The sequence below is a fragment of the Lactuca sativa genome, chromosome 9 (assembly GCF_002870075.4).
Source record: "Lactuca sativa cultivar Salinas chromosome 9, Lsat_Salinas_v11, whole genome shotgun sequence".
In the NCBI taxonomy this organism is placed as follows: domain Eukaryota; kingdom Viridiplantae; phylum Streptophyta; class Magnoliopsida; order Asterales; family Asteraceae; genus Lactuca; species Lactuca sativa.
Window position 1 is genome coordinate 10,180,685 of NC_056631.2, and position 15,263 is coordinate 10,195,947.

At 41.5% G+C, this 15,263-nt stretch overlaps 1 protein-coding gene across 1 annotated transcript; it reads right to left on the reverse strand.

The window, feature by feature from the left end:
• Nucleotides 1-9,954: 9,954 nt before the first annotated feature.
• On the reverse strand, nucleotides 9,955-11,079 carry LOC128128840 (uncharacterized). Its single transcript, XM_052767611.1, has 3 exons — nucleotides 10,986-11,079; nucleotides 10,669-10,870; nucleotides 9,955-9,997 (listed from the first exon to the last, which is right to left on the reverse strand). Exons 1-3 carry the CDS (start codon nucleotides 11,077-11,079, stop codon nucleotides 9,955-9,957), a joined length of 339 nt encoding a protein of 112 aa, XP_052623571.1.
• Between the last annotated feature and the right edge of the window lie 4,184 nt (nucleotides 11,080-15,263).

Sequence of the window (15,263 nt, forward strand, 5' to 3'; positions counted from 1 at the left end):
GGTAAAATTTGTTTGTAACTTTCTTCAACATGGGCAAACCTAATTGGTTGCAAGAGATAATTCGTTCTACCCCACAAAATTTTCAACAATATGTAATTGTTTTGAAATTTTTTTCGGCGCAATGCATTTTTTCCGATGCATTACCCCCAAATTTTTGTGTGCTACTTCTAAAATTTTGTTATGTATATACTACTACCCTTCACGTATAACAGTGTTGAATCCGTGAACTCGAATATGACCTGTGAACTAGAATAAGAGACGAGAACATGATCTACGAACCCATTAAATCATATAATGAAACGGGTTATACGAACCGTATCTGTGTTTGGCGTATACGAGTTAGTGTTAAAGCCATATATATGACAAGTTTAATAATACGGGTCGTGTCCGTGATATGTGTTCTGACCCGGTAACCTGCAAGCCACAAATCCGAACACGAGACGATTTCTAAGGGTGAAAATTATCGATACGACGCGAACCGGATACACAATTAAACGAGTCTGTAGTGGATATTTCAACTCGCTTAATTAAACAGGTTGACACGACACGACAAAAAATTTATATGTGTAAGGTTATGGTCTAAACTTTCAACATGAAAATGATTCATTTGTTTATATGCAATTCTTTTAATCTTCCAGGTAAATTAGGCATGCACCAAACTAAAATGAAATGTAAAAAAACTTTTGGTTGAGTCGTATCGTAATGTGGAACCCACAAATTAGCCTCCACAATCAATACTTATTTTTACCTTTTTACTTTTTCATTATATTCCACTCTCCACAATCTGACTCACCTACTTCCCCTTTCGTTGTGAATCCCCTTATCTAAACTTATTTTGAATTTCACCCTCACACTCCCAAACTACTACTTAATGTATTTAATGCTACAATTAGCATGACACGATATATTTACAAGGTTTAAACTGTAAACCTGCCAACCCGATAGGATTTCGACATAAAAATAAATGATTTGACACAACATTACACAATAATTAAACTAGTTGGGTTAAATTCAAATGATCTCAACCTTTTAAGTTTTAAAACTTGACACAAACATGGCACGTTTGCCAACCTTAGACTAACTTTAATCATGAGTTTTTCATGTATAAATTTACACTGTCATCTTATTTCATTTTAGCGTTTATCTCATCTCGATTTATCATCCACGTATAACTTTATTAGAAATTTATAAACTATTATAGTGACAATTATCATATCAATATTTTACTTCCATTTGTTCCGTTTTTCATTTTTTATGTGTGTATGTAACATCCCAAAATTGAAGGTAAAATTTTCATTTTTAAAACTCAACCAATACGAAAATTATTTACAACACATTGTTCTTAAAAGCAACAATCACAAATCAAAGTATCTACAAAATTCAATAACATAAAACCGGGATGATGTGCACGATCTCGTTTTTCCTTTCCCGCGATTACCTGAAGTACCTGAAATATAAAACTTAAATTGTAAGTCAATGCTTAGTGAGTTCCTCCAAAGTACCACACACAACCAATACAAATAACAACATGCATATATGAGACTTCAACCTAACTGGACTACCTCGTAAGGCCTGATTGGACCGCCTCGCAGGACCTACAGCCTATCCGGATCGCCTCGAGTATCTTAGCCCTCAGCACAAAGCAGGACCACCTCAACCCAACCACAATATGTCGACATATACAACAGATAAACATAAACACATATCTAGCAAGTACAAGTAATCATACAGATCTACCAATCTATCATATAACCATCATAACATCATCCTATATATTAGGATACATAACCTAGTGGGTCGGCATTTGTGCATTCGACCCACAAGTACAATGAGGAAAACTCACCTCACAGTTTGAAAAGATAACTAAAAAGGTCATAGCTCCTAGTACTGACTCAACATGTCTCTCACACACACACACACACACACACACACATATATATATATATATATATATATATATATATATATATACACACACACACACACACACAAAGTGACCAAATCTCAACTACAACTCAAAATACCCAAACTACCTCTAGGTCAAACTTGTCAAAATCCTAATCAAGGTCAAAGGTCAAAAAGTCAATCGAGTTGATTCAGGCTGGGTCAAAAAGTCAACCGAGTTAATTCAGGCTGAGTACGCCCAACGTACTCAGCGTGTATGCTTGGCGCACATAAAAACTAGACACAGGGGTCTTAAGAGAGTATGTGCTGCATACTCAGAAGTACACCCAACATACTTTGATGCCAACCTTTCCTTTTATTAAGAGCTTAATCTAATAAGTCCTTTCGACCAAATCCCAGATCTGGTCCCCAAATAATGTTCTGAACCATCAAGGTTCCAACTTTATGGGTTTGCATGGCTATTAAGTGCCCAAACCTTAAAACCTTAACTTCTTAACCCGATAAGACGTCATAACCTCTGCATGGAAGGACTAGAAGGGTCAAGATCACATTTTTATCACTCTAGACACTCTAAGACGTCCAAAAGGACAACTCATTTGGTTTAGAGTAGCTCATATTCAAATGGACCAAGATTATGGGGCTAAAAAGTACAAAACCACACAACTAGCAAGATCTAATGAAATAAACAACAAGTTCAGAGATTTATACCTCTAAATGAAGATTAAGGGCAAGACGCTTCTGGATCCAAAGAGGTCTTAAGCTTCTAAGGTGAATCCAATTCCTTCTTCCTCCTTCAAGAACACGGACAACACGGATTAAGGCTCAAAATGCTCGCAAAGTGGATTAGGGTTTGCAAGATACGAAATGGGGATGGAGGTTGATGAGGGAAGGAGTTTTGGGGAGTTAATGATGCTTAAATAGGGTCTAAACCCTACAAATTAGGGTTTGGCCTTCGACCACGTACGCTCAACATACTAGGCAGAGGCGAGATTCTCACTTAAGGCTCATTGGGACCAATTTTGCAAACAATACCATATTAAGGGTCAAAATTATAAATTACCTTAATCGAGATGTTACAATTATCCCCTACTTGAATCAGAATTTGTCTTCGAAGTCTGATGCCACGAATAACTTAGGGTAGTGCTCTCGCATCTCTGCCCCGGGTTCCCAAGTCCATTCGGAACCCTTTCGATGTTGTCGTTGGACCTTGACCAAAGATACCACCTTGGTGCACAAGACCTTCGTCTTCATATCCAAGATCGCCACTGGTCTCTCAACATAGTTCAAACGATTATCAACCTGAATATCATCCAAAGGAACCAATACTTAATCATCGACCATACATTTCCAAAGCTGAGAAACATGGAAGGTGTTGTGAATCTGGCTAAGCTCCTCATGTAAATCCAATCGATAGGCTACCCTACTAACTATGGCATCACTTGAAGTGGACCAATAAACTGGGGCCCCAACTACCCCCTTTTCTTGAAGTGTATTACACCCTCCTAGGGTGATACCTTCAGTAAAACAATGCCGCCAACCTGGATTTCAAACTCGGATTGGAGCTTGTTGGCATAACTCTTCTGCTGAATTTGTATTGTCTGCAATCCCGGTCTGATATGTTGAATAAGCTCTGTTGTCCGAAGAACTACCTTGGTCCTTCCCATGACCCTGTGACCGACCTCCCCCAACATATTGGGGTATGACACTTCCTCCTATAGAGAAGTTCAAACAGTGGTGCCCCGATGCTGGAGTGCTAACTATTGTTGTAAGAAAAATTAGCCAGGGGAAGGTAGGAGTCCCAAATACCAATGAAATTTATGACACAAGCCCTCAACATATCCTTAAGTGTCTGAATTATCTGCTCACTCTGGCTGTTAGTATATGGATGATAAGCAATGCTAAAATGCAACCTCGTACCCAGTTCCTCGTGGAATCTCTGCCAAAATCGAGAAGTGAACCGAACATCCCGATCTAATACAATAGAAACTGGAACACCATGCCAGGTGACGATCTCACGCACATATACATTGGACAATTTATTGACCAAGGAGTCCTCTCGAATAGATAGAAAGTAGGCACTCTTGATCAGACGATCCACTATGAACCAAATCGCATCAAACCCCTTGGCCTCCCGAGGTAACCTGGTGATGAAATCCATGGTGATTTGTTCCTATTTCCATATGGGAACCTCCAAAGGATGAAGCTTGCCATGCGGCCTCTGGTGCTCGGCCTTGACCATCCGACAGGTCAAACACCTGTTAACATACCATGCTATCTCCCTCTTCATACACGACCACCAATAACTAAGTCACAAATCCCGATACATCTTGGTGGCTTAGGTTGTATTGAAAATCTGGACTTGTGTGCATCCTCCAGCACAGTCTGTCTGATCCCACCGAAATCCGGTACCCAAACCCGACCACACTGGGTCAACAATCCATGATTGTCGGTAGAAAACCTGTCGATCTCACCCCTAATTCACTCCTGCTTCCAATTTTCCTTCTTGACTCCCTCGGTCCGAGCCTCCCTAATCAAATCCAGAAGTGGCGAATCGATTGAAATCGTCATACATAAGCTCCCAATCAAAGAACTAGCTGACTTACGACCCAAAGCATCAACGACCACATTTGCTTTTCCCGAGTGATAAAGAATCTCACACTCATAATCCTTGACCATGTCAAGCCATCTATGTTGTCTCATATTCAGATTTGGATGATCCATGAGATACCTCAAACTCTTATGGTCCATGAAAATGGTACGCCTAACTCCATATAGATAATGCAGCCAAATATTGAGGGCAAACACCACGACCCTAACTCCAGATCATGCATAGGATATCGCACCTCGTGCGACTTTTGTTGCCAAGAAGCATAAACAATAACCCTCCCTCACTGCATAATAATTTCTCCCAGACCGGTGATGGACGCATCAAAATATAGAACAAAATAATCGACACCCTCAAGGAGAGTCAACACTGGGGCCTCACATAACTTTTGTTTCAGTGTCTTGAATGCATCATGCTGCTCAGGCGCCCAGTGAAAATCCATGCCCTTCCTCGTCAAACAAGTGAGGGGTACTGCAAGCTTGGAAAAATCCTGAATAAACTCCAATAATACCCTGCTAAACCCAGAAAACTTCTGATCTCTGAGGTAGACTTTGGAGCCTCCCACTGCATAACAGCCTCAATCTTGGTCAGGTGAACCAGAATCCCATTCTGGTTAATGAGGTGCCCTAAGAATTGGACCTCTTGTAACCAAAACTCACACTTTAAGAACTTGGCATACAACCGTTCCCGCCTCAAAACTCCTAGAAGCTCTCGCAGGTGCTCCTCATGTTGCTCCCTGGTCTTGGAATATACCAGGATTGTTGAGTTTTGAGCATTCTAACACACCTAAGGTGTACATGCAACCCTAAATACCTTGGATCTATGTTTTCTCTATTATACATGCAAACTTGAATATTCCAAGGTATTAACCTAACTAGCATATAATCATATGTTACTTGCATAATAAAACTAGATAGAATTACATACCATTTTTCTTGTGGTTGATTCCTTGGAGCTTTAAGAGCCTAGCACCAATAATGTGAATGCCTCAAGTGGAATCACAAATCACCAAAACAACTTAAAAGAACTTTGAGAGAATATGGAGCTCACTAAAATAGGCCACCTTTTCTTTTACACACACTAATGCCAATTTTGTGAGCCAAGGACCCCTTTATATATTATGGAGGATTAGGGTTACATCCATGTAAACCCTAATAACCATGACCTTTCATTTACATAGGATCCATGGGTTAAAAGCTCCATGGACTATCCATGGACTTACATACACTCTTAGCCCATCCTACATAAACCTTGGCCCATTCCATATATATATATATATATATATATATATATATATATATATATATATATAAGAGTCCATATTTAATTAGCCTCTTTTGATCACTAAATTAATTCCAAATTAATTCTTGATTAATACTAATTAAATAATATAATTTCATATTAATATATTATAACTTATAATATATTAATAAATCATAAATATCCTTTTCTCATAAGTCTATCCATACAAATTGTTCCAGTGAAGTGCAACCCAAATGGACCATGTCGGGTCGGGTCAAGTCATACCAATTATAGTTATGGACTTAGACACTAATCCAACAAGGATATCGTCAATAAAAACAATAACTGATCGATCGAGCATCGGGCTGTATACCTGGTTCATTAAATCTATGAATGTTGCAGGCGTATTGGTGAGCCAAACGGCATCACCACAAACTCATAATGACCATAACGGGTCTGAAGCGTTGTCTTCTCCATATCCTCCTCTCAAACCGTCATATGATGATACTTTGTCTCAAATCAATCTTAGAGAACCAATATGCACCATGTAACTGATCGAAGAGATCATCAATCTGTGGAAGTGGGTAACAGTTCTTCACCGTCAACTTGTTAAAATCCCTATAGTCAATACACATGCGATGAGATCCATCATTCTTCATAAACAAGATCGATGTTCCCCATGACGAACTGCTCGATCTGATAAACTTCTTGCCTAACAACTCCTGAAGTTGAGAGGACAACTCCTACATCTTTGGTTAGGGATGAGATGTAGAACCGGAAAACCGGACCGGACCCGGAACCGGTATACTCGGAAATTACTTAAACGGTCCGGGTATTGGGTTTCAAAATTACTCTTATCCGGGTTCCGCCGTTCCGGGTATGGGTCTAACAGGTCCGGTTTAATCCGGGTTTTTTAACCGGATTTGTTTAAAAAACCGGAACCGGGTTTAGTGGGTATTAGAACCGGTTTAGATGTGGAACCGGTATAGGGTATAGGAAATATGGGAACCGGAATACGATTAGTCTCTTTTCACCGTGCCCTCAATGTTCGTCGATCGGAGAAAAGAGAAAAAAAATCCATCGATCACAGAGAGGAATATGTTGTCGTCGCCTACACAATCCTCAGTTCCTCACTCGATTTGCGCCGATATTGAAGCCCAAGCCTCAGTCGATTTACACCGATACTAAGCCTCAGTTCAGGTCGACGATCATCAAATCAATCTCCTACAATCATTCTCAATTGAACTTCAAATCAATCTCCTACAATCAATTAAAGACCAATGGTGGACAATTGGGTAGATAACAATGAAGCTACACAAGTAAGTTGTAGTGTTAAAGTGTTAACTGTTAAGATGTTTTCTAAGCCTCAGTCGATTTGGTTTTTTTTCTTAAGATGTATGCTTCAGAAGTTAATGTAGACTCACCGTTGATTTCTAAATCATCATCAAGTTAAGATGATCTGGCTGGCGGACATAATAAAAGCTAAAAGTCAAATTACAACAATTTTCTTTAAACATAATAAATTAATAATGGAGATAACTATTATAGTATTTCTTACAATGGAAAGCATGAGAGCTGTTGAGGGTAAAATTGCAGTGCCTCCTGGAACATAAAGTCCAACAGAAGAAATGCTCCTTGCCACTCGTTTGCATCTCACACCCTAAAACTCACAAAAGAACCATATTAACTCAAAAGTTGAGGGACTAAATTCGTAAAATGTATAGAACTTACTTTCATATTTTCAACAACTTTCTCCACTGATTTTTGTGCAGCATGGAATGCATAGATGTTGTTTTAATACATAAATATGATAATTCATCCAATATAAACATATTTTGTTTTATGTTTATTTTCATAATAAAAACCAGTGGTAGGCACTCAAATATATTATTACACAAAGTGCAGATGGTCACTGTGATATTAGTTCATATTAGTTCGTATTGGACTGGACTATTGTAGTGCCTAAATGTAATTTCTTTAAACCAACTTTGTTATACCTAGTTATTTTTTTTTTAAAATAAATCAGTGTCGTCAATAACCTAATAACCTAATAACCTAAATGTAATTTTTTGTTTGTTAATTTTTTTAAAAACGGTTGAAAGATTATGCGATTGAGGTAACAAAAAAAATCCAGGTTTTCCGGTTCTAAACCCATTCGACCCGGTTCTACCTTACCCACTTTCCTATTTTCGGGTTTTTCGGTTCTAGACCCACTTTATCCGGAACCGACCCGGACCCGGTTCCTATATACCGGTCCGGTTTCCGGTTCTAAAAAATATCGTTAAACGGGTCCGGGTTTTTCGGGTCCGGGTCCATCCGGTCCGGGTTTGGACCCACTTTTATCATCATCTCTAGTGATGCCAATCAGTATGGCACCTGAGCAATCGGGTCGTACCGGGAACCAAATCAATCCTGAACTCAACCTGCCTCTCAGGGGGCACACTGGGAAATTCCTTCGGAAACACATATGAGAACTCCCTAACCACATGTACATCTGAAACAAAAACCTCTTTCCTAATCTGGGTGTCCACCACATATGTGAGATAACCCATACACCCATGTTGTAAATACCGTCGCGCCCTAGCAACAAAACAAATGCTAATCCAACTCTGGTACCCTCTCCATAAATAATCAGTTCTCCCCCACTTAGGGTTCGAACTACTACCCGCTAACCCTCATAATCAATCATTGCACCAAACCTGCTCAATAGTCCATCCCCACTATCATGCATACATCCCCCATGGGAATAAGGATCTGGTCAATAGGTTAAGACACCCCAAAAATCTCCAAAACACAATCCCTATAAATGCTCGATGCCTAAACCCTGTATTCATTGGCGATAGAAGCTCGCAACAGACACTCCAACTCTCCAAGTGTCACATCAAAACTCCTTCTAAAAGTTTGAGACACAAAAGACCGACTCACACCTGAGTCAAAAAGCACAAGAGTAGGCATAAAGTTCACTAAGAAGGTACCTAGCAGAATCATAACATAAGCATACCCTAAAAATAATTGACAGAATAATAAATGAAAACATACCAGTAACGACGTCTGGCATCGCTCTGGCCTCCTCCGCTATGAGCTGGAAAGCACGTCCTCGACCCCTCGGGGGCTCCGCTCTACCGTGGCATCTATCCAGGATCCTCAAAGTAGCCGAGGCTGGAGCCTGCACCGGCCTGACAACAAGCAAGGGACATTGGGTCTTCATATAGCCTACCTAATCATAATGGTAACAAATCCTGGTACTCGGTATTGGGGCCTACCGATGACACTCCCTCACATAGTTCTCCTCCTTGCCACACTTGTGGCATCCAGAAGAAAAATATCGACAAACACCCTCATAAACTTTGTCGTATTTGCCACAAGTGCGACCATTCTAACTTCCTGATCGTGAATCAACGGACTTGAACCACTTCGCTGCAAGCTGGGACTTAACCGAAACCCAACATTGCTCTCTCGCCCAGGTCTCCATCTCAATCTCTCTCCTCTTCGCAACATCCTAGAGCTCGACGAGGGTAATGTATCGCTGGGTAGACACAAACTGTCGAATATCCGTCTTAAGCATGCTCAAGTACCAAGTCATCTGGGTCTGCTCTGTAGCAGCAAAGTCAGTGCAGAAAAGAGCCCTCTCTGTGAACATCTTGGTGATCTTCGTCACTGTCTCAGTCGTCTGTCTCAAGTCCAAGTACTCCTGAGCCAACCTCTCCCTCTCCACCAGGGGAACATACCTCATGCGAAACATCTCCGAGAACTATTCCCAGGTCACATCAGTCCCCTTCTCAGGAGTGTAGGAACCGGTCACCAAGTTCCACAAATCCTTTGCGCCCAATCGAAGGAAGTTCAGAGGGCACTTGACCTTCTGGTCATCCAGGCACGAACATGTGAAGAAACAATCCTTTACATCTGACAACCACCTCATCGCCATAATCGGGTCCTTGACCTCGTCAAACTATGGGGGCTTCATGTTGTTGAAGTCGTGATACTGGAATGATCTCCCTCCCTGAATCCCTGCAGCAACAACAACCGTGGTAGCTACAACACCAACAACCTCGGTTACAACAATGTACCTCTCATCAAACAAATCAATCATAGCAGTATGTCTTGATAGACCTAAAAACCTCAGGGATGTAACCCCGAATAACAACAACTACCTTAGTAGTGTTCAACTCATGGATGCCATCATCTGTTAATCCCAACCTATCCTAGCCACCAGCTCCACAACCAGATCCTATTGTGAACACCATACTAAAAATAAACCAAAATATATCAGAAAATGCCACAATTCCTTCTATACAATCATCACAGAGAGACTAAACCCTCAGGGTTTGTGACTTCCTTGTTACGCATACAGGTCCTGTGCTTTCAGTAGTGCAGGCCCATACTACCTTCCACACCTACCTGTATTTGTCTCATCAGATTGTCACAAACTACCCAAAAACAAATCTACAACTAGGATACACATACATCCTATACTCACTCTCCATCGAGAGTGGCTAAGCATTCCTCATATGACCGGATGCTTACATACTCACTCATGAAACTTCCACCAACCATATAACTGCTTGTGCATTCTAATCTTACACAACATTGGATCTCATAGACAATCGAATACCTGATTCTACCATAAGCCCACAACCAACCAAGGAAAAGGAAATAAGGCTAAACCAATTATTCTCATGTTATAGGATAACTATGATGCATACAATAAGGGTGCGTTTGGTTGGCAGGAAAGGAATGGAATTCGAGGGAAAAAGATTCCAATTCCCTCGAATTTATGCGTTTGGTTGGACTTAGAGGAGGGAAAAGGATTCCTAAATGAAATAAATTTGCCACCATATGGAGGAAAGTGAATTCCTTCCAAAGTTGGATGGAAAACATTCCTTATCATCAAAGAAAGTGGTAGATTACAAAAATACCCTTTGTACTTATCAGAAAACCCACCACCACTACCACCACCGCCACCATCACCACCACCGCGGCCACCCCACCGACCACCACCACCGCTGTCGCCACAACCACTAACATCGTCACCGTTGCTGCCACTGTCATCGACCACCACTACCACCGCCATGACCACCACCCACCACCATCGCCACTGCCGCCACCTACCGCCACTGTCTGCGATGCCACCACCAACTACCATTATCATCGTTAGCACTGTTGCCACCGCCACCGACCACCACCACCACCACCATGACCATTACCCACCACCACTACCAATGCCATCACCCACCACCACCACCACCACCACTAATGACACTATTATCACCAACACTACCACCATCGCCGCTACCGCCACTAGCCGCCGCTGCAACCACCAGCACCATCACTGCCGTCACTGTCACCACCAGCTGACACTGCCACCATCTCCACCACTTTCTCCACCACAATCAATGCCACCTCCACCATCACCACCACCGTTGCAGCCACCATCACCGCCACCCATCATTGTCACCGCCACCACCGCTACTACCCCCACCACCACTGCCACCACCGCCAAAATTCTACTGTTTTTATAATTTTCATAATGTATTTTTACATATAAGTTAGAAAACAAGGTAAAATTAAGCAAAACAGGCAAAAAGGGTAATTATGTCCGTTTACATGAATTCCAATTCCATTTCATGTGAACCAAATAGATTCTGGAATTAATTCCAATTTATTTCCTACCAACCAAACAACATATGGAATTGGATTCAAATTCCTGACAAATTCCTTTTCCAATTCCAATTCAAATTCTTTCAGCAACATTCTGTGAACAAAACAGCACCTAAGAAACTACAGTAATGATGTCAATTTCATATAACATATCTAAAGTCCTCCTAGGCTATTAGACATCATACATTAGGCAGTTCTATCATGAAGTTCCTGAAGTTTCGTAGCCTATTATCACTAGCATGCAGTTCTATTTTAAGCATTATAACATATTACAGTGTGGGTATTTTGGGGGTATACTTTTCTTGCTCTGGCTAATCGTACACATCTCGTCCTTCCTTGGTTACTTTTGAAAACAATTTTGAAAACTTTTACAGATCCTTAGTTTGAGTATGGATTCACACGAATGCTCATCTAATTCTCTCAAACCAGGGCTCTGATATAGCCTTGTAACATCCAAAAAATCAAGGTAAAATTTTCATTTTTAAAATCCAACCAAAACCACAATTGTTTACAAAACATTGTTCTCAAAAGCAATAATCATAAATTAGAGTATCTCCAAAATCCTATAACATAAAACTAGGAGGATGTGCACGTTCACACCTTTGCTTTCCCACGATCATCTGAAGTACCTGAAACATAAAACTTAAACTATAAGCCAACATTTAGTGAGTTCCCCCTAAAGTACCATACACAACCAATACAAATAACAGTATGCATATATGAGCCTTCTGCCTGACTGGACCGCTTCGCAGGGCCTATAGCCAATTTGGACCGCTCTTCTGGACTTCGGCCTGACTGGACTGCCTCACAGGGCCTACAACCTATCCGAACCGCCCTGGGTATCTTGGCCTTCGACACAAAAGCATGATCCCCTCAACCTATACAGCAGATAAACATAAACACATATCCAACAAGTACATGTAATCATACAGATCGATGAATCTATCATATAACCAACATAACATCATCCTATATATTAGGATACATAACCTCGTGGACCGACATTGGTACCATTGACTCATAAGTACAGTGAGGAAAACTCACCTCACAGTCTTAAAAGATAACTGAACAGGTCACCTATATATATCAAACAGCGACCAAATATCAACTACAACTCAAAATACCCAAAATACCTCTAGGTCAAACTTGTCAAAATCCTGGTCAAGGTGAAAAGTTAAAAAGTCAACCGAGTTGACTCAGGTTGAGTACGCCCAACGTACTCAGCATGTACACTTGGCATACACATAAACCAAATACAAGGTATTATTGTAACGACCGAAAAATACAACCAATTTTAAATTTTTCAAAAACAACTCGATTCCATTAAATCATTACAAAAAGGTTTTCAATACAAAACATTTAGCGCATTCCCAGAATCACATTACTACAAAATCATGAGGAGCGGTACGATCACGCCTTCGCCTTGCCACGGTCTCCTGAAGAACCTGAAAAACATAAAACCACAACTGTAAGCCCGAAAGCTTAGTGACATATCCCCAAAATACCAACCACATATACCATACACGGATAACATGCCACAACATATCTGATCACAGAACAGCCATGCACTTCGGGCCTACTGTGTGACTGGTCCGCCGCACCGGCCTACAGTCCACCTGGTCCACCCTCTGAGTCTAGCCATAAACCTCGAGTCTATAGTGTGATTGGTCCACCCGCATCGGACCTTCAATCCACCTGGTCCACTCTCCGAATCTAACCACATACATCGAGTCTGCAGTGTGATTGGTCCGCCCGCGTCGGGCCTTTAATCCACCTGGTCCACTCTCTGAGTCTACAGTATGACTAGTCCGCCCACACCGGGCCTTCAGTCGGCCCGGTCCACTCTCCGAGCCTCGGCACGTCTGGTCCGCCCTCTTGGGGCCTACAGCCTATCCGGACCGCTCGCTGGGCCTTCGGAACAACCGGTCCGCCCTGGGTATCTTGGCCTACAGCACAAAGCAGGAACCACCTCAACCCAACTCCAGTCCAAACAACCACGTGCACATATACATACAATCATATAGCAATTCACAGTCAACAAGCAGATCAAACAGATCACATAACATATCATCATCCTAACCAGGATACCGACCTATTAGGTCACTAGCATAGCATCTCCCTATCTCTCAAGATACCGATCTCAAGATACCGACCTATTAGGTCACTAGCATAGCATCTCCCTATCTCGCCGAGTTCCAGGCCATCTTCATCCAACTCGCCGAGTTGTTCTTCCAACTCGTCAAGTTCCATCCTATCTTCAAGCAACTCGTCGAGTCCACCCATGTGACTCGCCGAGTACCACCGGTCTGAATCCATACAGAAGCACTCCAGGCCATGCAATTGATCCAAAACATAGATCTAGCCTCCTACAACCCATCCATCACGTAAAGTGGCAAACTTTACTTGAATCCAAAGAGATCTAGGCCTTTAACACTTTAGGGCTAGGGTTTGGGACATGATAGTTTCACTACACACACAAACACAGGGACTTTCAGGCATTCCAACCCTTCTCCATTCCAGATCTGAGGTAGCAACCTCAGATCTAACCTCTAAACTCCAAAACACCAAAAGATAAGCTCCCCACAAACCCCATAATGATGAATCCAAAGAGTAACAACCCAAGGACGAGATATTACCTCAAAAGAACTCCCCAACTGCAATGGAACTCGAATCCAAGCAAAGCCCCTTGCTCCAAGCCTCCTACCCTTCAAGATTTCCTCAACAATTGCTTCTCCAAGCTCCCAAATGCAACTTGATCCACTCACATACGAAGGTTAGGGTTTCTGGACTTGAGGATGAGTAAAGAGGCTGGGGGAATGGATGTTATGTTCTTTATGATGGGTTTTAAGCATAAGAAACATTCCTATGTGCTCATGCAAACCCTAATGCTTGGATCTAGGTTTCACTATTGAACATGCTTTGATTCCAAGACTTACAAACCCTAATCTAGCATATAAACAACTGAAATAACATATAGAATCAGATCTAGATGCTTACCTCTTGAATGGTTGGCTTAGATCTTGTATATCTTCTTCTTTTGAGCCTAGAGTCACAAATGCAACTCCTCTAATGGTTCACAAACCCCACAAGCAAGAAGGCAATATGAGAGAGGGAGAGAGAGGCTAGAACTCGGCCTAGGGTACTCTTAGAATCAAGTGGTAGCCGAATTCATGCCCTAGGGGTCATATTTATACTTACAGGTTACTAGGGTTTCACTCTAAACCCTAATGGACAGCTTAGCCACCAAGCAGCCCATGGAACCTTCTGGAATGAGGCCCTTGGACGAAATTATGATGGATACCCATCATAATTTCGTTCCCCCTTAAGCCCATTAGGTTTCCTTAACCTAAAACCCAACTATCATACATTTGACAGTTTATACCCCTTTATTTAATTAATCTCTTTTGACCACCAAATTAATTCCTAATTAATTCATGACCAATACTAATTAAATAAATATGATTTCTCCTTTAATATATTATTCTTATAATATATTAATAAATCATAATACTCTCTCTTTCTCCTTAAATTACCTTGTCAAATTGCTTTGGAGAAGGCAACCCAAAAGGACCATGTATAACCGGGTCAAGTACATACCAAATATAGTTACGGGCTTAGACACTATTCCAACACTTTATATAGGGCTCAACCCCGAGAATTAGGGTTTTCTCCACTTAGCGCCTACTCGTCGAGTCCATCTTACTGACTCGCCGAGTCGGCTACTTAACACGCGACCAAGTCGCGACTCTACTCGCCGAGTCCACCCGTGGACTCGCCGAGTCGCTCTTTCAGAATTTACTCTTTTAGCCCTTCAACTCTACTCTTGATATTTTGGGATGTTACAATTCTCCCC